Source organism: Tachypleus tridentatus, chromosome 8 (assembly GCF_004210375.1).
Source record: "Tachypleus tridentatus isolate NWPU-2018 chromosome 8, ASM421037v1, whole genome shotgun sequence".
Classification (NCBI taxonomy): domain Eukaryota; kingdom Metazoa; phylum Arthropoda; class Merostomata; order Xiphosura; family Limulidae; genus Tachypleus; species Tachypleus tridentatus.
In genome coordinates this window covers 153,431,012-153,451,801 of record NC_134832.1, presented here as the reverse complement: position 1 = coordinate 153,451,801, position 20,790 = coordinate 153,431,012, and the positions used below count along the sequence as shown (strand labels likewise).

General features: G+C 35.1%; 1 protein-coding gene across 5 annotated transcripts in view; it reads left to right on the top strand.

Moving 5' to 3' along the window:
- Positions 1-20,790, top strand: part of Sec20 (vesicle transport protein Sec20) — an 80,987-nt gene that overhangs the window by 15,301 nt on the left and 44,896 nt on the right. For 4 of the 5 annotated variants that reach the window (XM_076452191.1, XM_076452188.1, XM_076452189.1 and 1 more), the window contains exons 6-7: positions 2,112-2,233; positions 11,361-11,673. In XM_076452191.1, coding sequence (XP_076308306.1) covers positions 2,112-2,233; positions 11,361-11,548 — 310 coding nt within the window. In that variant the 3' untranslated portion in view covers positions 11,549-11,673. Of the gene's footprint in view, positions 1-2,111; positions 2,234-11,360; positions 11,674-20,790 lie in introns of those variants that run through there. The other variant, XM_076452193.1, reaches the window with a different exon arrangement.

Sequence of the window (20,790 nt, the reverse complement as noted above, 5' to 3'; positions counted from 1 at the left end):
TTTTTCGTATTAAATTTTGTAGTAAATATTCTACTACAACAGAACTATGAACAACTTTTCATTGTTGGTTAATAGTGTTGTTCTTTCATGTATGTTTAGTTTATACCTGATTTGGATGGTATTGTAGTTTTAAATATTTTATCAGATTACTTTTTATATAATTTTTCTTACCAGGTGGCACAACTGTGCCTTTAAAACATTATAATGATGAATGAGCATCTCACCAAGTGTTTATTGCACACCTGAGAGTCAAATTTCAAACTTTAAATAAAAATAATAATTCCCTTTCAATGATATGTCATTCAAAATTATTTTAAAATCAATATTTGTCATTTTGTAACATTTATGTATTATAAACTTCAAATAAAAATGTTGAAACATGTTTTTGCCCAGCTGAAAGGAGTTTTGTTTATAAACAATGAACTTGTTAATTTTTAGTGTTTCTTTCTGCCTATTCCAAAACATAACCTTATAGTTGCTTAGACATTTTCATCCATTGAGGATACAATTAAATATTTTGTTTGATAAAAATCATCTCAACTACAAATGTTTATTTTTTTTTAAATTGTTCTTAATTTTTCCAGTTCACATCGAAATCTATATCCTTGCAAGTTAACCCTTGTGTCCTTCTCTGAACCAAGGCCTAACTACACATTTATATAATAAGATAATAAACTGTTATTATTTACTTTTATTCAGTATGCTTTTAAACATACTTACTCAAATTATATTATCTTTACTACATATAATTATACTTTAATGTCCACAATTATACTAAGATACTTTTTTTATTCAGTCACTGTTGTATTGATTCCCATTGATATTAAATGTACTCTAAATTATAATAGTCCAAACGTATTACCTTACATTTATTATAGTTACAAGTTGATGCAGGTTATCCTCTAAATTGTTCATGAAAGTACCAAAGACCAAACCTTCTTATGGAAAACAGCAGAACTTCTATAAATCTAACAGAATATAACTTGTACCGAAAATTAATTCACATTTTACACTTATTTCAGTTTACACACTGTAAATATGAATTTTTAATATTAGTAAATAAATTGTGGGTATTGGGAAATTCAAGTATGGTTTTATTTACTAAAAAAATGTACATGATTAAGTTTTGTTTTTGGCAACAGATTAAGTGAATTACAGAAACTGAACTCCTACATTTCTTATAGCTTCCACTGACTGTTTAGTGAGTCACTGTTTTAAGATAAAAACATTTAGGAGTGACAAAAACTTTCCTTAGTTAAAACAGACTTACATAAATATGCTCCTACATCTCCTACAATTGCAGGAGGGTACCTCACTTCAAAGGGGCCCTAATCAATCAGAATCTTAATTATAATTATAGGGAAATAAATGTAGGTGGCGAAAATTACATTTCGTATGAAAGTGTGAAGGTTCGTCTTTTATAGTTATACCACTGGATAGACTAGTATCTTGGTCAGTGATGACCAGTAGTAACATAAAAATAACTTTCTAATTACAGCAGGTGATTAGTGAAGTGGAAACATGCTAATATATTATTCATACTGACTATAAGTAATGGAAACAAAAAGTGCAGTTTTTTTAAAGTTGGTGTAATTACACCCATGTACCTCACATCCAAGAGTATACTTTTATTGATATGTTTAATGTAGGTAAAAGTAAGAAGACCCAGTAACTGAACCCTAAGTCACTCAACTGGTAACAATGGTCCAGTTTCACGTTCCTCTTCTAGCATCCTATACCTCATACAACAGTTGTATTAACTAGTCTTTCACTCAACCCATACCAGTGTGGCATTCTTGTCTTTTTTAGTTGGAACGTTATCAGAAACTTTTGAAAGTCTAAGTCCACCAAGAGATCTCTGTTGGATTTGATTTACAACACATTTCAGCTTGTTTCTTTAGTTTCTCTCAAGTTTTTTTTCACTATAGAAGTAAGGCTAAGTGGCCTTTAGTTTCTAGAGCAACACTTAATACCCTGTCCTTAGACACCTACATACTGTCTATTGATGTATAAAAAGATGAAAGTGAAAGATTTTCGTATCTGATATTTGATCCCATTTGAAACCCTTAGTTTGCTGTAGAAATACTGAGTTTAGTTTTGGTCTGTTACAGATCACAGCCAAACAAGGAAGGCTTAGCAAGGACAGCTTCTAAAATCACCGAAAGTATCAGAGCAGTCAGTAGAATGATGGCTGATCAGGTGAAGCAGAGTGAAAGTACCCTCCACTCATTAGGTGATGAGTATGAAAGTTTTCATTCTTTGTATTGATCCCAGCGTTATGTTAAAGACATGGTAATTCAGTGTAGTAATCAGTGGCTTGTCATTTGTTGGTTCAGATGTAAAAATGAAAGTTGTTTCATGTTATAATCTTGTCAGTAACTGTTTTAATAGTGCAAAAGACAATGACATAAGATGTAAAATATCTTATTGAGCTGAAAACCAAGTTTTGTAAGTAATTTAATACCATTGCAAAGTGCTTTAGATTACAGACTGCATTAAGTTTCAGAGCATGGTTAGTCAGGTACAATCTGAAATTTCTCTGTTAAGCCTAAAGGTTTGAAGCTTATGGAAGTGCATGTACAACGTTAAGTAACTTTGTGATGAATATTTATTGTAAGCTTTAAAGTGGCTAATGGTTTGAGAAGACCATACTGTTAGTAACTGTCCAATGTTGCTGTAATTCAGTCCACTCAGGATTCCAATATGTTTGCAGCAGTATGAAACACCTGTCATTTGTTAATGTATCCTTCACTGACAGCCTTTAGTACCTGATGTCACCACCACATGTAAACAAATTCATGTACATGCCTTGTTCTCTGGACTATCCATGCTTTGTTAGCACAGACACACTGAGTTCATCTTCATTCAAGTTCTTCCTGTCTCACCCATCATTTCTTCTGGCTCTTCATTGGTAGCTTTTCTCAAATGTTCAGTCACATACCCAGATATATAGAACTCTGCCCACTTAACTTTGGTCAAATCTTTAATTTCTCAGTATATAATAACCAGTCACTCACTTAACTAGAATCGTATCTGTCCAGGTAGTCATATGATAAAATCCTAAACTCGTGTGGGTCGGAAGAGAAACAACAGCTTCTGAGTGCCCCTGGATGTCTCTTAAGCATTTTTGGGGCTTGTTTGATATTAAACCAAAATTCATGTCAGTTTAGTTAGTAATGTTCCCTTCTAAACTTTATCATGTTAAAATTATACAATATGGTTTTAGTTCAGTAAGAAAGACATATCTTTTCTTAAAAACAAATCTGTTGCCATTAGCCTCCAAGAGACAAAATTATGAAAAACCTACGTGATTCCTACAGTTTGTACAGTTACTTTTGTACTACACGCTAACAACGTTGTTAAAACACAACAAGTGTAAACATTCTATTTATTGTACTTGGTAATTGGCTGGAAGAAATATTCTTTTATACATAACACATTTTAATATCTACTCATGTCTGTTGTCAAAGATCTTTCCCAGTAATAGTCTAGTTTTTACAACAAGCTTAAGTAGTGTTAACCATATAGAGTTGTAAGAAATGTCAGTGTGTGTGTGTGTGTATAGGTCTTGGAAATCTTAATTTTACCCAGAAAGTCTGGGAAAAACATTTTGTAGAGAACATGGCCTCTTTATGGAAATCGTTCTTCCATATTTGATAAATGAAAAAACAGGTTAATGTAAATGTTTCCAAATTCCAACAGATTTAAGCTAAAGTATGATCAGAAATATGTCTAAACTTCTTTCTTGATGCCTGTTTACAACGATAGAGCATGCAGTGACTAATAAAGGATGCTCATAAAAAGTTAGTGGTTGAATATATTTCATTTGTATGTTTTTTGTTTTGCAAAGTAATCCAAGTTAATAATATTAGGTGAAACTTTAAATAATAGCATATATTTAAAATGTTCATTCATTATGTTTTGTGCTTTTTATTAATTAATCCAAATTAATAATTTTAGGTTATAGTTTATATTATATATCTATAAATGTTTCATCAAGATTTGCATGTTTTATATCATAATAATTTAAAGTTTCCATTCACTCTTTTCTTGTAATGTTTATCAGGTAATCTGAATTAGTAATTCTAGGGTGTTATTTATATAACACCATATATCTAATTTTAAATGTTCATTCATCACTGTTTTTGTGATACAAAACCTTCCACAAATTAAAATTCATTGCGTGTACACTACTACTATAATATATTTTTACTTTTAAATATACTAAACATTGTAATATAGTAATGTATTCATATTGTTTATTACAAAGTCAGTAAAAACTGTAGGTTTTAAACAGAAAGAGATAGTAAATAAACTAAACTCTTAAAAACTTTAAAGAGTTCTAACAGTGATCAACAAATGAAATTCATTAATTTAACAAATAGAGCAACTGGACGTAAACATTTAGTTTTACAAATTTGGATCCCCTATGATGTATTCTCAGTTTGTAAACTGGTGAATTCCTGTATACTTCAAATAATTTGACATTTATGAACAATTTTAAACAAAGTTTATAGTTGTTACCAGCTGAGTACAAAGCATGGTCCAGTGATTAATGTGCCACACTATTGATTAGCAGGTTTATCATTCCTATCCTGTTAGCAGAAATGGAAAATATATAGTGCTTTGCACATTAAGGCTATGAGTGTGTTATAGAAATGGTGGTTGAAACCCACTCTTGTGACATACAAGTATGTAATGGGTTCCTGTGAGTAGCTACTTGTTTTCTAGACTATCATTCCAAAATAAGTAATAGCCAGTGCAAGTAGCCCTTGAGTAACTTAACACAAATAAGTTACTGACCAAATGATAAGATATATATCTGCATGTTGACAAGTTCCATCTAGCTTATTTGCTTGTCTGTTTCTCTTTAGAACTATTTTAAGAATCTATGTATATTATTTCCAAAAAAATTATTTGAAACCAACAGATTAGGACTGTACTCAACAAGTATTTCTGTATTGTAGTTTCTGTAGTATAAAGAACTAGTAGTGGTAGAAACTTGGGATACAACTTTCACTGTCTAGAACCCAAAATAATACTCAAGTCAGTGTCTTTCTATGTATAGTTAAAAACAACTAGTAGTAGAAAGTCAACCAATGAAATTAATTTGATTGAAAAGAAACAAAATGCATGTTAGTTAATGATTATAAACTTAAAAATTCAATGTTTACAACAATTTCACATATAGAGGACAAGTCAAGAATGTGTAATATATTTAAATTACTAGCCATATTTATATATATTACATTTTCCTTATGCAGCAGCACTTAACCTGTCTACAGATTTTAAAAGAAAGGTTATTAAAAACTCTTCAACACCTATTTATCAGTAAGTTTTTTCGACAACAGTTACTGTACCTCTTTGTCAGCTACTAAACCTGCTCTCCTCTCGGATACTATTTTGTACTTTGGCTAGAAGGTTTGTTGTTGTGGAAAAGGTCAAACTGATGAACTGCTGATTACATGTGATCCAGCTAATCACCAGAACAAGTAAAAGTTGCTGTGATTACATACCCATGCAGTTTCAACATCAGGTCTCACAAAAATACCTAAAAAAAATTCATTTTCAAGTACATTTTCCTTTTCAACAACATTAATATAACAATCAGAACTTCCATTTTAATAACATTAATATAACAGTCAACATTCCTTTTAAACAAAATTTAATTAACAGTCAGACTTTCCTTTTCAGCAACATTAATAAAACAATCACATCCTCTGGGATCTAAACATTCACCCACATGTTTGCCATGCATGGCAACCAGTGAAAGCATAAGAGGGTCCTGGTGGTTGAGAGAACCAATTCAAACACATCACTTTGGCTTTGAATTCCTGTAGACAGGCAGCCTTGGGGTGGCCCCTTCAGGGTCAGTCAGGTGGTTCACTTATACCAGTGTTGGATGTTCTCAGCGGGTGTTGTGGACTTTGTATCTGATGCTGGTGTTTGGGTATAGAGCTCATGAAACCCTAGCATTGCTGTAGTGTCCTTGCTTGGCACTGTAGTGTGTCCCCTTGTAGAGCTCCATAATGGATGGGGTCAGTGGGCATTGAAATATTCTTTCTTTGTAATGGATCCTCTTAATCAAATTTAAAAAAAAAAATTGTGAAAAAAACAGACCATGAGTAAACAACCACATCTTGAAGATTTTGAAGAGCAATCTTCATCAACTGTACCTAATTTTCTGATTTTACATTCTTTATCAAACAAATCTTTAGGGCAAATGTCTCCCATTTTTATTCAGAAAAGACCAGAGAAACTTGCCAGCTCTCCTAAGTTAGTCAAAAAGCTTTGTTCTTATAACATATTTGTGGCAATATATACTCTTACATTCAAGGGCAATTGGAGATATACCCATTAAGGTTACTCTCCATGCTACTATAAATTCGTCACAAGGAGTTATTGTTGAGAGAGGTTTGAAGAGCATCCCCAAGTCAGAGATTCTCTCTGGTTTCTCCATCAAGGAGTTTCTGCACTAAGGTGGAAATATGATGCCGATCAATGTCCTAATTTTAACATTTACATCAGCACATCCACCTGCCACCATCAAGGTAGGTTATCTTAATTGCAAGGTATGGCCATATATTTTGAACCCTCTTGGATGTTTTCAATGTCAGGGGTTCAGTCACTCGAAGACATCATATCATGGTTCCTTGATGTGTGCTCATTGTGGTGGCAAGGCCCACGATGTCTGTGAGGATGAAGTAGACCTGTGTTAATTGTAGTGGCTCTCACCCATCTTACTTTTGTTCATGCCCTAGGTGGGTGGAAGAAAGAAGGTTACAGCATTTGAAAATAGTTCACAACATTACTTACCCTGCTGCACATCATTCCACTCCTACAGTGGGAGTGCAGACAGACTCTCCATGCCTCCAAAAGTATCATTCTCAAACCATGTGAAAAGTCTTTTTGCCCTACATGGCTAACAAAGTTGATGAATCATTGTCAACACACATATCTTTCCCTACCATTCCTTCCAACAGATCCCCAGATCCACTTCCTTTGGTTACAGGTACAGTCATTTCTTTGGTTCAATCATCATCTATGACTCCGAGATGCAGAGTGATCATTCGTTCACACTCTCAGTCACTGGAATCTTCTTCCAATGACAGAGACTTGCCCAATCAACCTAGAGCAGGATCCATGTAGGTTGATAAACCTCCTTCAAATAAAGAAAAAATACCTGGTTAGAACAGAAGAGCTCTGTTTCACGCAAGTAAAAATAGCCACTTTGATACAGTGAAACTGTCGAGGTTTACGTTCTAATCTGAATGATATCAAAGCACTGATTGATTCTTACCATCCTGTATGTCTTTTGTTACAGGAAACATATCTAAAACATGCTGGTACAGTCACCTTTTAGCATTTTTCTTTGTACATAAATGGCAGGTTGTATAATGGGCGAGTGCATGAAGGGGTGGCACTGCTGGTCAGTTAGCATGTGCCCATCCTATCTTTGCCACTTGACACATCCTTGGAGGTCATAGCCATCCATGTTTCCTTAGGTCATACCATCACTGTTTGTTCTCTCTATCTGTCACCTGGAGAGACATATGATCAATCAGACCTTGATGCTCTCATTGAACAGTTGCCGTTTCTCTTTTTAAACCTGGAAGACTTTAATGGACATAATTCCCTCTGGGTAGGTGCTGAGATTGATGGGAGGGGCTGATCCATACTAGTGTGTGCTCTCAGATCACAATGTTTCTCTCTTTATTACTGGTTCTTGTACTTATTTCCATGTGCACCTAGTCAGTCTTTTACTGCTATTGATCTCTCAGTCTGCTCCCTTTCATTATTATCCTGCCTTTTTATGGAGGATTGACAGTAACCCATGGGGCAGTAATCATTTTCCTATCATTTTAAGAGACTGGCATTGGTTGTTGCCATTCGACCTGGAGGAAGCTGGATCATCTAGCCCTCTTCCACTGCTCTCATGGAACTTCATCCTGCTGTCATCTGTAAACCATCAATAGATGACTGCATACCAGCAGTGACTGACTATATTATCCAGGCAACTGCTCAATGTATTCCCTAAAACTTTGACACGTTTTCCATGTCCTCATCCATGATGGAATCCTGTCTGCCACTTGGCATGGAAGACTCAAACACAGGTCTGGGATGCCTTTCGTAGGTATCCCATGCTTTCAAACTACATCACTTTTCAGTGGGCTTGTGCACATGCTTGGCAGGTAAAACATCTTAGCAGAAGGAATCTTAGATTAAATTCATAACCAGCATCTCTTCTACCACCAGTTCCAAAGTCATGTGGGATGAGATTTGGAAGATCAGTGGGCAGTATAACTCTGTCCCCCTTTCGATTCTGCTCCCTGATGGTCGGGAAGTTGCTGATGCCCAGAGCATCACTGATGCTCTCAGTGAAAGATTTTGCCAAGTATCTAGCACTTCTTCATTCTCCACTTTCTTAGCCATCAAGACTTGGGCAGAGCGATCTCCTCTTTTCTTTCATACTGATCTCTCTTTGCCTATAATCATTACTGATGGAACTCAAGCTGGCTCTTAATTGGTCTGGCAATACAGAGATCATACCTGATGATATATACACTACAAGATGCTATGCCATTTCTTTCCTGCTTCTCTTGCTATTCTTCTGGTTGTTTTAACTGGATCTGGTAGGAGAATGTTTTCCCTGATGTGTGGTGCCAGGCTATTGTCCTACCTTTCTCTAAGCCTGGGAAGGATTCCAAGATTCCTTCAAACTACCATCCAGTTACTTTGACAAGCTGTCTCTGTAAGACCTTAGAGAGGATGGTTAATGCTCGTCTTGTTTGGTTCCTTGAATTAAGCAACCTCCTCCTGCCCAGTGTGGGTTTCATGGGCCACCTGATTTGACTTGAAACATCAATGTGTCAGTACTCTTTGATGTTGAGAGGGCTTATGATACTACGTGAAGGTATGGTATTTTGCGAGACCTCCTCTTATATGGGTTGTGGGGCCATTTGCCCATTTTTGTTAAAAGTTTTTTTAATGGGCAAGCAATTCCAAGTTTGTGCAGGTTTGACACTTACCCATTCTCTCCTACAGGAACTTGGAGTCCCTCAGGGCTGTGTCTTGAGTGTCACACTTTTAAGAATAAAGATTAATGCCATCGCTGGACAACTTTCTCTTACTGTTGCAAAACAGGCTTTATGTTGACGACTTACACATCTCATGTCAATCATCGAACATAAAGATTATTTAGCACCAACTACAGACTGCCCTCAGTCATCTGTTGAAGTGGACCACAACAGATGGTTTAAACTTTTCTCTCTCTAAAACCGTTTACATGCACTTTTGCTGCCAATGGCATATTTACCCTTATCCTGAACTCTGTCAGCTGTTCCTGAGGCAAAATTCTTAGGGCTTATCTTTGACCCCAAGCTGACCTCTATACCACACATCAAGCAGCTATGAGTCAAGTGTACAAGGGCACTGAACATCCTCCATGTCCTCTCTTTCACCTCTTAAAAAGCAGATCTACCAGGAACTCGGCCTTGAAGATGCTGGACCACGTTCATCATAAGGACTCCACCGCAACCTTCCACGCTTTCCTAGTCCAGAGATTGTGCTCCTCTACACATCAGCCATTTGCAACTCTCTTCATTGTATGCTTCAAAATTTCAAATCAGTTTTTTTAAAGGGCATTGGTCTTTTTCATGCTATTTAACTTTTCAATTCAAAAATTGGACTTTGTTTTAACATTATTCCTTTTTAATAATTTTACTCTAATTTTTAATTTTTTTACTGGTTATTTGGTGCATATAGCCTAAATGTTTTGCACCATAAAATGCTAACCAACCAACTGACTGACTTTCTTTGATGTGTTATTATTTACACTGTTTTATGTCATAGTTGTCAGGTTGTGCAAGAAACCAGTACAATGAAAGAGATGAATTTGTTTTAATCATACCTTTCTGTTGAATAGAGCACAGGCAAGATAATTCCATTGTAAGTCCTGATGTGGCTACATTTAAGAAAAGTTGACTTTATGATATGATCACAGATATTTCCATGAAACCAACTTTAAAATTTTCAAAACTCATCTTAAGTAACAAATTACATGAGTAACTTTAACTTGTTTTGAATTTGAGTAATTCAAAATGGAATAAAGTGAAGAGCTCAAACAATACAGCTTAAAGAACTTAATTTTTAGGGTTATAGTTTAGTCCAGATATCTGGTAAAAAGTTTATATTGGCAACTGGAATATGATGTTTATTACTTCCTACTGCCAATTAATTTTTAGGGTTATAAGAGCATTACAATTTCGTTTAGATATCTAGTAAGAATATATCAGCAACTGGAATATGATATTCATTATTTCTTACTGCTAATTAATTTTTAGGGTTACATTTTACTCTAGGTATCTGGTAAAAATATTATATTGGCAACTGGAATCTGATATTCATTATTTCCTACTGCAAATTAATGGAAGGGAATGGTTTGGCTTTAGTTTTTGTATTTTGAGTATGCAAATAGAAACTCGAAAATAAAAACTTGTCTTTGTAAGTATTCAGTATTGTAAGCTCTGAGTTAGCAACAGCATTAATGTATTTATGTGAATTTTTATTCCCTTTTATAAAGTTAAAACTTCCAATTTATTTTACAGTAAAGTTTCTGAAGAAACTGATTCGTCCATATATATGTAAAAACAGCTCGTTTGGGTTGACAAAATTTTTTTACATAGAGGAGCAAACAACGTTTCGACCTTCTTCGGTCATCGTCAGGTATACAAACAAAGGAAGAGATGACTGACTGGAAGCTGACCACATGTTTGAAAGGAGTTGTGTAACTGAGTTTCAGAATGTAGAGGGTGGTATTAAATGTTTGAATATATAATTTTATATTATTTATTTTATTATTATTATTTATTGAGAAAAAAAATTTTCTCAACCCAAACAAGCCATTTTTACATATATCTTTTTCTCTACAAATGGGTTTTCTCAACATCACAGATTTAAGCCTAAGTGTCTGGTCAGCTAATAAAGAATAAGTGAGGTGGGTTTTATTCATACCAATATTATACTTCAAGTGAAAGCAAAGAGTGGTCCAGTCAGCTTTGGTTGACTGTTGAATCTGCTTCTGACCATAAAAATATATGTATTCTTAGAGTGGTGTTTAAGTCGCTATACCTTCAGCTCAGCTTTGAAGAAAAGCCAGTACAGTTGAAATTACACTTCTCACATTTCACCATTATGGATCTTTATGTACATTAAAGTGTAGAATTGTGATATCTATGCAACAGACTAAGAAACCTTTTTCTTATTAGTGGAAGATGAGTATCTTTCTTATCTAAATTATAACACTGGAAGAGGTCGTCTACTATTTAACCAATCAATGTATGATTTATTTCTTCCTTTAGTTAGCTCTTCAGGAACAGTGCTTGAAACACATGAAGAGTACAAGACCATGGGCAATGTTATTCATCAATCTAGGAAACTTCTAACTAAATATAATAGAAGAGAAATCACAGACCGAGTATTAATATTTTTAGCTCTAGCTTTCTTTTTTGCCTGCGTATTATACGTGATCAAGAAACGAGTGTTTTGATTTCTACGTTATTAAATATATATTTTTAAGATATGTATGATTTGACCAATGTGAAATAAGATATTTTTATGTATCAATAATTTACACTAATTTTCTCTGCATTAGAATATTGTATCATGAACATATTTATGTCTCTTCTTACTGTAACAACACTGGTGTCTGGTTTTCTGCTCACATAGAAAGTCAAATTCAATATTACATTTTCTATCAATTTTATCAATGCAAGATGCTAAAATATTTAAAGCTTTGATATGCTCATTTTGTAGTTATCTGTGAACATGAGTGACAATCTCATGTTACTTTTGTAATGGGGTAGTCACTTCTGAATAACATTTATACTGAAATGATCTTATCTTAATTTTTATGTACTCTGAATGGGATGGGTTTAGTTAGAAAGATGCAGAGTTTCAGAGAGTATATTTCTATCTGTTACAGCTATTAACATGTTGATACCTTGCATCTTGTCTACAGTAGTGGTAGTGACATTGAATATATTAAGGATTTGGCCATTGTAGTATCCTTAAATAACTCCACATCGACTTTTGACATTGCAATTTAAGTAGGAAAAATAGGAATAAACCAATATACGAGTTCAAAAAAGTAACAAGAAACTGTAATGACTATTAAGGAAAACTAACAAGAAACTGTGATGACTACTTAGGAAAAGTAACAAGAAACTGTGATGACTACTTAGGAAAAGTAACAAGAAACTGTGATGACTACTTAGGAAAAGTAACAAGAAACTGTGATGACTACTTAGGAAAAGTAACAAGAAACTGTGATGACTACTCAGGAAAAGTAACAAGAAACTGTGATGACTACTCAGGAAAAGTAACAAGAAACTGTGATGACTACTCAGGAAAAGTAACAAGAAACTGTGATGACTACTCAGGAAAAGTAACAAGAAACTGTGATGACTACTCAGGAAAAGTAACAAGAAACTGTGATGACTACTTGGGAAAAGTAACAAGAAACTGTGATGACTACTCAGGAAAAGTAACAAGAAACTGTGATGACTACTCAGGAAAAGTAACAAGAAACTGTGATGACTACTCAGGAAAAGTAACAAGAAACTGTGATAACAAGACTACTAGGAAAAGTAACAAGAAACTGTGATGACTACTGAGGAAAAGTAACAAGAAACTGTGATGACTACTCAGGAAAAGTAACAAGAAACTGTGATGACTACTCAGGAAAAGTAACAAGAAACTGTGATGACTACTCAGGAAAAGTAACAAGAAACTGTGATGACTACTCAGGAAAAGTAACAAGAAACTGTGATGACTACTCAGGAAAAGTAACAAGAAACTGTGATGACTACTCAGGAAAAGTAACAAGAAACTGTGATGACTACTCAGGAAAAGTAACAAGAAACTGTGATGACTACTCAGGAAAAGTAACAAGAAACTGTGATGACTACTCAGGAAAAGTAACAAGAAACTGTGATGACTACTCAGGAAAAGGAAAAGTAACAAGAAACTGTGATGACTACTCAGGAAAAGTAACAAGAAACTGTGATGACTACTCAGGAAAAGTAACAAGAAACTGTGATGACTACTCAGGGTAAAAGAAACTGTGAACTACTCAGGAAAAGTAACAAGAAACTGTGATGACTACTCAGGAAAAGTAACAAGAAACTGTGATGACTACTCAGGAAAAGTAACAAGAAACTGTGATGACTACTCAGGAAAAGTAACAAGAAACTGTGATGACTACTCAGGAAAAGTAACAAGAAACTGTGATGACTACTCAGGAAAAGTAACAAGAAACTGTGATGACTACTCAGGAAAAGTAACAAGAAACTGTGATGACTACTGACAGGAAAAGTAACAAGAAACTGTGATGACTACTCAGGAAAAGTAACAAGAAACTGTGATGACTACTCAGGAAAAGTAACAAGAAACTGTGATGACTACTCAGGAAAAGTAACAAGAAACTGTGATGACTACTCAGGAAAAGTAACAAGAAACTGTGATGACTACTCAGGAAAAGTAACAAGAAACTGTGATGACTACTCAGGAAAAGTAACAAGAAACTGTGATGACTACTCAGGAAAAGTAACAAGAAACTGTGATGACTACTCAGGAAAAGTAACAAGAAACTGTGATGACTACTCAGGAAAAGTAACAAGAAACTGTGATGACTACTCAGGAAAAGTAACAAGAAACTGTGATGACTACTCAGGAAAAGTAACAAGAAACTGTGATGACTACTCAGGAAAAGTAACAAGAAACTGTGATGACTACTCAGGAAAAGTAACAAGAAACTGTGATGACTACTCAGGAAAAGTAACAAGAAACTGTGATGACTAAGGAAAAGTAACAAGAAACTGTGATGACTATTCAGGAAAAGTAACAAGAAACTGTGATGACTACTCAGGAAAAGTAACAAGAAACTGTGATGACTACTCAGGAAAAGTAACAAGAAACTGTGATGACTACTCAGGAAAAGTAACAAGAAACTGTGATGACTACTCAGGAAAAGTAACAAGAAACTGTGATGACTACTCAGGAAAAGTAACAAGAAACTGTGATGACTACCCAGGAAAAGTAACAAGAAACTGTGATGACTACAGGAAAAGTAACAAGAAACTGTGATGACTACTCAGGAAAGTAACAAGAAACTGTGATGACTACTCAGGAAAAGTAACAAGAAACTGTGATGACTACTCAGGAAAAGTAACAAGAAACTGTGATGACTACTCAGGAAAAGTAACAAGAAACTGTGATGACTACTCAGGAAAAGTAACAAGAAACTGTGATGACTACTCAGGAAAAGTAACAAGAAACTGTGATGACTACTCAGGAAAAGTAACAAGAAACTGTGATGACTACTCAGGAAAAGTAACAAGAAACTGTGATGACTACTCAGGAAAAGTAACAAGAAACTGTGATGACTACTCAGGAAAAGTAACAAGAAACTGTGATGACTACTCAGGAAAAGTAACAAGAAACTGTGATGACTACTCAGGAAAAGTAACAAGAAACTGTGATGACTACTCAGGAAAAGTAACAAGAAACTGTGATGACTACCCAGGAAAAGTAACAAGAAACTGTGATGACTACTCAGGAAAAGTAACAAGAAACTGTGATGACTACTCAGGAAAAGTAACAAGAAACTGTGATGACTACTCAGGAAAAGTAACAAGAAACTGTGATGACTACTCAGGAAAAGTAACAAGAAACTGTGATGACTACTCAGGAAAAGTAACAAGAAACTGTGATGACTACTCAGGAAAAGTAACAAGAAACTGTGATGACTACTTAGGAAAAGTAAAAAACTGTGATGACTACAGGAAAAGTAACAAGAAACTGTGATGACTACTCAGGAAAAGTAACAAGAAACTGTGATGACTACTCAGGAAAAGTAACAAGAAACTGTGATGACTACTCAGGAAAAGTAACAAGAAACTGTGATGACTACTCAGGAAAAGTAACAAGAAACTGTGATGACTACTAACAAGAAACTGTGAGGAAAAGTAACAAGAAACTGTGATGACTACTCAGGAAAAGTAACAAGAAACTGTGATGACTACTCAGGAAAAGTAACAAGAAACTGTGATGACTACTCAGGTAACAAAAGTAACAAGAAACTGTGATGACTACCCAGGAAAAGTAACAAGAAACTGTGATGACTACTCAGGAAAAGTAACAAGAAACTGTGATGACTACTCAGGAAAAGTAACAAGAAACTGTGATGACTACTCAGGAAAAGTAACAAGAAACTGTGATGACTACTCAGGAAAAGTAACAAGAAACTGTGATGACTACTCAGGAAAAGTAACAAGAAACTGTGATGACTACTCAGGAAAAGTAACAAGAAACTGTGATGACTACTCAGGAAAAGTAACAAGAAACTGTGATGACTACTCAGGAAAAGTAACAAGAAACTGTGATGACTACTCAGGAAAAGTAACAAGAAACTGTGATGACTACTCAGGAAAAGTAACAAGAAACTGTGATGACTACTCAGGAAAAGTAACAAGAAACTGTGATGACTACTCAGGAAAAGTAACAAGAAACTGTGATGACTACTCAGGAAAAGTAACAAGAAACTGTGATGACTACTCAGGAAAAGTAACAAGAAACTGTGATGACTACTCAGGAAAAGTAACAAGAAACTGTGATGACTACTCAGGAAAAGTAACAAGAAACTGTGATGACTACTCAGGAAAAGTAACAAGAAACTGTGATGACTACTCAGGAAAAGTAACAAGAAACTGTGATGACTACTCAGGAAAAGTAACAAGAAACTGTGATGACTACTCAGGAAAAGTAACAAGAAACTGTGATGACTACTCAGGAAAAGTAACAAGAAACTGTGATGACTACTCAGGAAAAGTAACAAGAAACTGTGATGACTACTCAGGAAAAGTAACAAGAAACTGTGATGACTACTCAGGAAAAGTAACAAGAAACTGTGATGACTACTCAGGAAAAGTAACAAGAAACTGTGATGACTACTCAGGAAAAGTAACAAGAAACTGTGATGACTACTCAGGAAAAGTAACAAGAAACTGTGATGACTACTCAGGAAAAGTAACAAGAAACTGTGATGACTACCCAGGAAAAGTAACAAGAAACTGTGATGACTACTCAGGAAAAGTAACAAGAAACTGTGATGACTACTCAGGAAAAGTAACAAGAAACTGTGATGACTACTCAGGAAAAGTAACAAGAAACTGTGATGACTACTCAGGAAAAGTAACAAGAAACTGTGATGACTACTCAGGAAAAGTAACAAGAAACTGTGATGACTACTCAGGAAAAGTAACAAGAAACTGTGATGACTACTCAGGAAAAGTAACAAGAAACTGTGATGACTACTCAGGAAAAGTAACAAGAAACTGTGATGACTACTCAGGAAAAGTAACAAGAAACTGTGATGACTACTCAGGAAAAGTAACAAGAAACTGTGATGACTACTCAGGAAAAGTAACAAGAAACTGTGATGACTACTCAGGAAAAGTAACAAGAAACTGTGATGACTACTCAGGAAAAGTAACAAGAAACTGTGATGACTACTCAGGAAAAGTAACAAGAAACTGTGATGACTACTCAGGAAAAGTAACAAGAAACTGTGATGACTACTCAGGAAAAGTAACAAGAAACTGTGATGACTACTCAGGAAAAGTAACAAGAAACTGTGATGACTACTCAGGAAAAGTAACAAGAAACTGTGATGACTACTCAGGAAAAGTAACAAGAAACTGTGATGACTACCCAGGAAAAGTAACAAGAAACTGTGATGACTACTCAGGAAAAGTAACAAGAAACTGTGATGACTACCATGGAAAAGTAAAAAGAAACTGTGATGACAGGAAAAGTAACAAGAAAAAAGTAACAACAAAACTGTGATGACTACTCAGGAAAAGTAACAAGAAACTGTGATGACTACTCAGGAAAAGTAACAAGAAACTGTGATGACTACTCAGGAAAAGTAACAAGAAACTGTGATGACTACTCAGGAAAAGTAACAAGAAACTGTGATGACTACTCAGGAAAAGTAACAAGAAACTGTGATGACTACTCAGGAAAAGTAACAAGAAACTGTGATGACTACTCAGGAAAAGTAACAAGAAACTGTGATGACTACTCAGGAAAAGTAACAAGAAACTGTGATGACTACTCAGGAAAAGTAACAAGAAACTGTGATGACTACTCAGGAAAAGTAACAAGAAACTGTGATGACTACTCAGGAAAAGTAACAAGAAACTGTGATGACTACTCAGGAAAAGTAACAAGAAACTGTGATGACTACTCAGGAAAAGTAACAAGAAACTGTGATGACTACTCAGGAAAAGTAACAAGAAACTGTGATGACTATTTAGGAAAAGTAACAAGAAACTGTGATGACTACCATGGAAAAGTAAAAAGAAACTGTGATGATTACTCAGGAAAAGTAACAAGAAACTGTGATGACTACTCAGGAAAAGTAACAAGAAACTGTGATGACTACTCAGGAAAAGTAACAAGAAACTGTGATGACTACTCAGGAAAAGTAACAAGAAACTGTGATGACTACTCAGGAAAAGTAACAAGAAACTGTGATGACTACTCAGGAAAAGTAACAAGAAACTGTGATGACTACTCAGGAAAAGTAACAAGAAACTGTGATGACTACTCAGGAAAAGTAACAAGAAACTGTGATGGAAAAGTAACAAGAAACTGTGATGACTACTCAGGAAAAGTAACAAGAAACTGTGATGACTACTCAGGAAAAGTAACAAGAAACTGTGATGACTACTCAGGAAAAGTAACAAGAAACTGTGATGACTACTCAGGAAAAGTAACAAGAAACTGTGATGACTACTCAGGAAAAGTAACAAGAAACTGTGATGACTACTCAGGAAAAGTAACAAGAAACTGTGATGACTACTCAGGAAAAGTAACAAGAAACTGTGATGACTACTCAGGAAAAGTAACAAGAAACTGTGATGACTACTCAGGAAAAGTAACAAGAAACTGTGATGACTACTCAGGAAAAGTAACAAGAAACTGTGATGACTACTCAGGAAAAGTAACAAGAAACTGTGATGACTACTCAGGAAAAGTAACAAGAAACTGTGATGACTACTCAGGAAAAGTAACAAGAAACTGTGATGACTACTCAGGAAAAGTAACAAGAAACTGTGATGACTACTCAGGAAAAGTAACAAGAAACTGTGATGACTACTCAGGAAAAGTAACAAGAAACTGTGATGACTACTCAGGAAAAGTAACAAGAAACTGTGATGACTACTCAGGAAAAGTAACAAGAAACTGTGATGACTACTCAGGAAAAGTAACAAGAAACTGTGATGACTACTCAGGAAAAGTAACAAGAAACTGTGATGACTACTCAGGAAAAGTAACAAGAAACTGTGATGACTACTCAGGAAAAGTAACAAGAAACTGTGATGACTACTCAGGAAAAGTAACAAGAAACTGTGATGACTACTCAGGAAAAGTAACAAGAAACTGTGATGACTACTCAGGAAAAGTAACAAGAAACTGTGATGACTACCCAGGAAAAGTAACAAGAAACTGTGATGACTACCCAGGAAAAGTAACAAGAAACTGTGATGACTACTCAGGAAAAGTAACAAGAAACTGTGATGACTACTCAGGAAAAGTAACAAGAAACTGTGATGACTACTCAGGAAAAGTAACAAGAAACTGTGATGACTACTCAGGAAAAGTAACAAGAAACTGTGATGACTACTCAGGAAAAGTAACAAGAAACTGTGATGACTACTCAGGAAAAGTAACAAGAAACTGTGATGACTACCCAGGAAAAGTAACAAGAAACTGTGATGACTACTCAGGAAAAGTAACAAGAAACTGTGATGACTACCCAGGAAAAGTAACAAGAAACTGTGATGACTACTCAGGAAAAGTAACAAGAAACTGTGATGACTACTCAGGAAAAGTAACAAGAAACTGTGATGACTACTCAGGAAAAGTAACATGACTACCAGGAAAAGTAACAAGAAACTGTGATGTAAAAAGTAACAAGAAACTGTGATGACTACTCAGGAAAAGTAACAAGAAACTGTGATGACTACTCAGGAAAAGTAACAAGAAACTGTGATGACTACTCAGGAAAAGTAACAAGAAACTGTGATGACTACTCAGGAAAAGTAACAAGAAACTGTGATGACTACTCAGGAAAAGTAACAAGAAACTGTGATGACTACCCAGGAAAAGTAACAAGAAACTGTGATGACTACTCAGGAAAAGTAACAAGAAACTGTGATGTCAGGAAAAGTAACAAGAAACTGTGATGACTACTCAGGAAAAGTAACAAGAAACTGTGATGACTACTCAGGAAAAGTAACAAGAAACTGTGATGACTACTCAGGAAAAGTAACAAGAAACTGTGATGACTACTCAGGAAAAGTAACAAGAAACTGTGATGACTACTACGGAAAAGTAACAAGAAACTGTGATGACTACTGAGGAAAAGTAACAAGAAACTGTGATGACTACCAGGAAAAGTAACAAGAAACTGTGATGGAAAAGTAACAAGAAACTGTGATGACTACTCAGGAAAAGTAACAAGAAACTGTGATGACTACTCAGGAAAAGTAACAAGAAACTGTGATGACTACCCAGGAAAAGTAACAAGAAACTGTGATGACTACTCAGGAAAAGTAACAAGAAACTGTGATGACTACTCAGGAAAAGTAACAAGAAACTGTGATGACTACTCAGGAAAAGTAACAAGAAACTGTGATGACTACTCAGGAAAAGTAACAAGAAACTGTGATGACTACCCAGGAAAAGTAACAAGAAACTGTGATGACTACTCAGGAAAAGTAACAAGAAACTGTGATGACTACTCAGGAAAAGTAACAAGAAACTGTGATGACTACTCAGGAAAAGTAACAAGAAACTGTGATGACTACTCAGGAAAAGTAACAAGAAACTGTGATGACTACTCAGGAAAAGTAACAAGAAACTGTGATGACTACTCAGGAAAAGTAACAAGAAACTGTGATGACTACTCAGGAAAAGTAACAAGAAACTGTGATGACTACTCAGGAAAAGTAACAAGAAACTGTGATGACTACTCAGGAAAAGTAACAAGAAACTGTGATGACTACTCAGGAAAAGTAACAAGAAACTGTGATGACTACTCAGGAAAAGTAACAAGAAACTGTGATGACTACTCAGGAAAAGTAACAAGAAACTGTGATGACTACTCAGGAAAAGTAACAAGAAACTGTGATGACTACCCAGGAAAAGTAACAAGAAACTGTGATGACTACTCAGGAAAAGTAACAAGAAACTGTGATGACTACTCAGGAAAAGTAACAAAAAGTGATGAACAGGAAAAGTAACAAGAAACTGTGATCACTACTCAGGAAAAGTAACAAGAAACTGTGATCACTACTCAGGAAAAGTAACAAGAAACTGTGATGACTATTTAGGAAAAGTAACAAGAAACTGTGATGACTACCATGGAAAAGTAAAAAGAAACTGTGATGATTACTCAGGAAAAGTAACAAGAAACTGTGATGACTACTCAGGAAAAGTAACAAGAAACTGTGATGACTACTCAGGAAAAGTAACAAGAAACTGTGATGACTACTCAGGAAAAGTAACAAGAAACTGTGATGACTACTCAGGAAAAGTAACAAGAAACTGTGATGACTACTCAGGAAAAGTAACAAGAAACTGTGATGACTACTCAGGAAAAGTAACAAGAAACTGTGATGACTACTCAGGAAAAGTAACAAGAAACTGTGATGACTACTC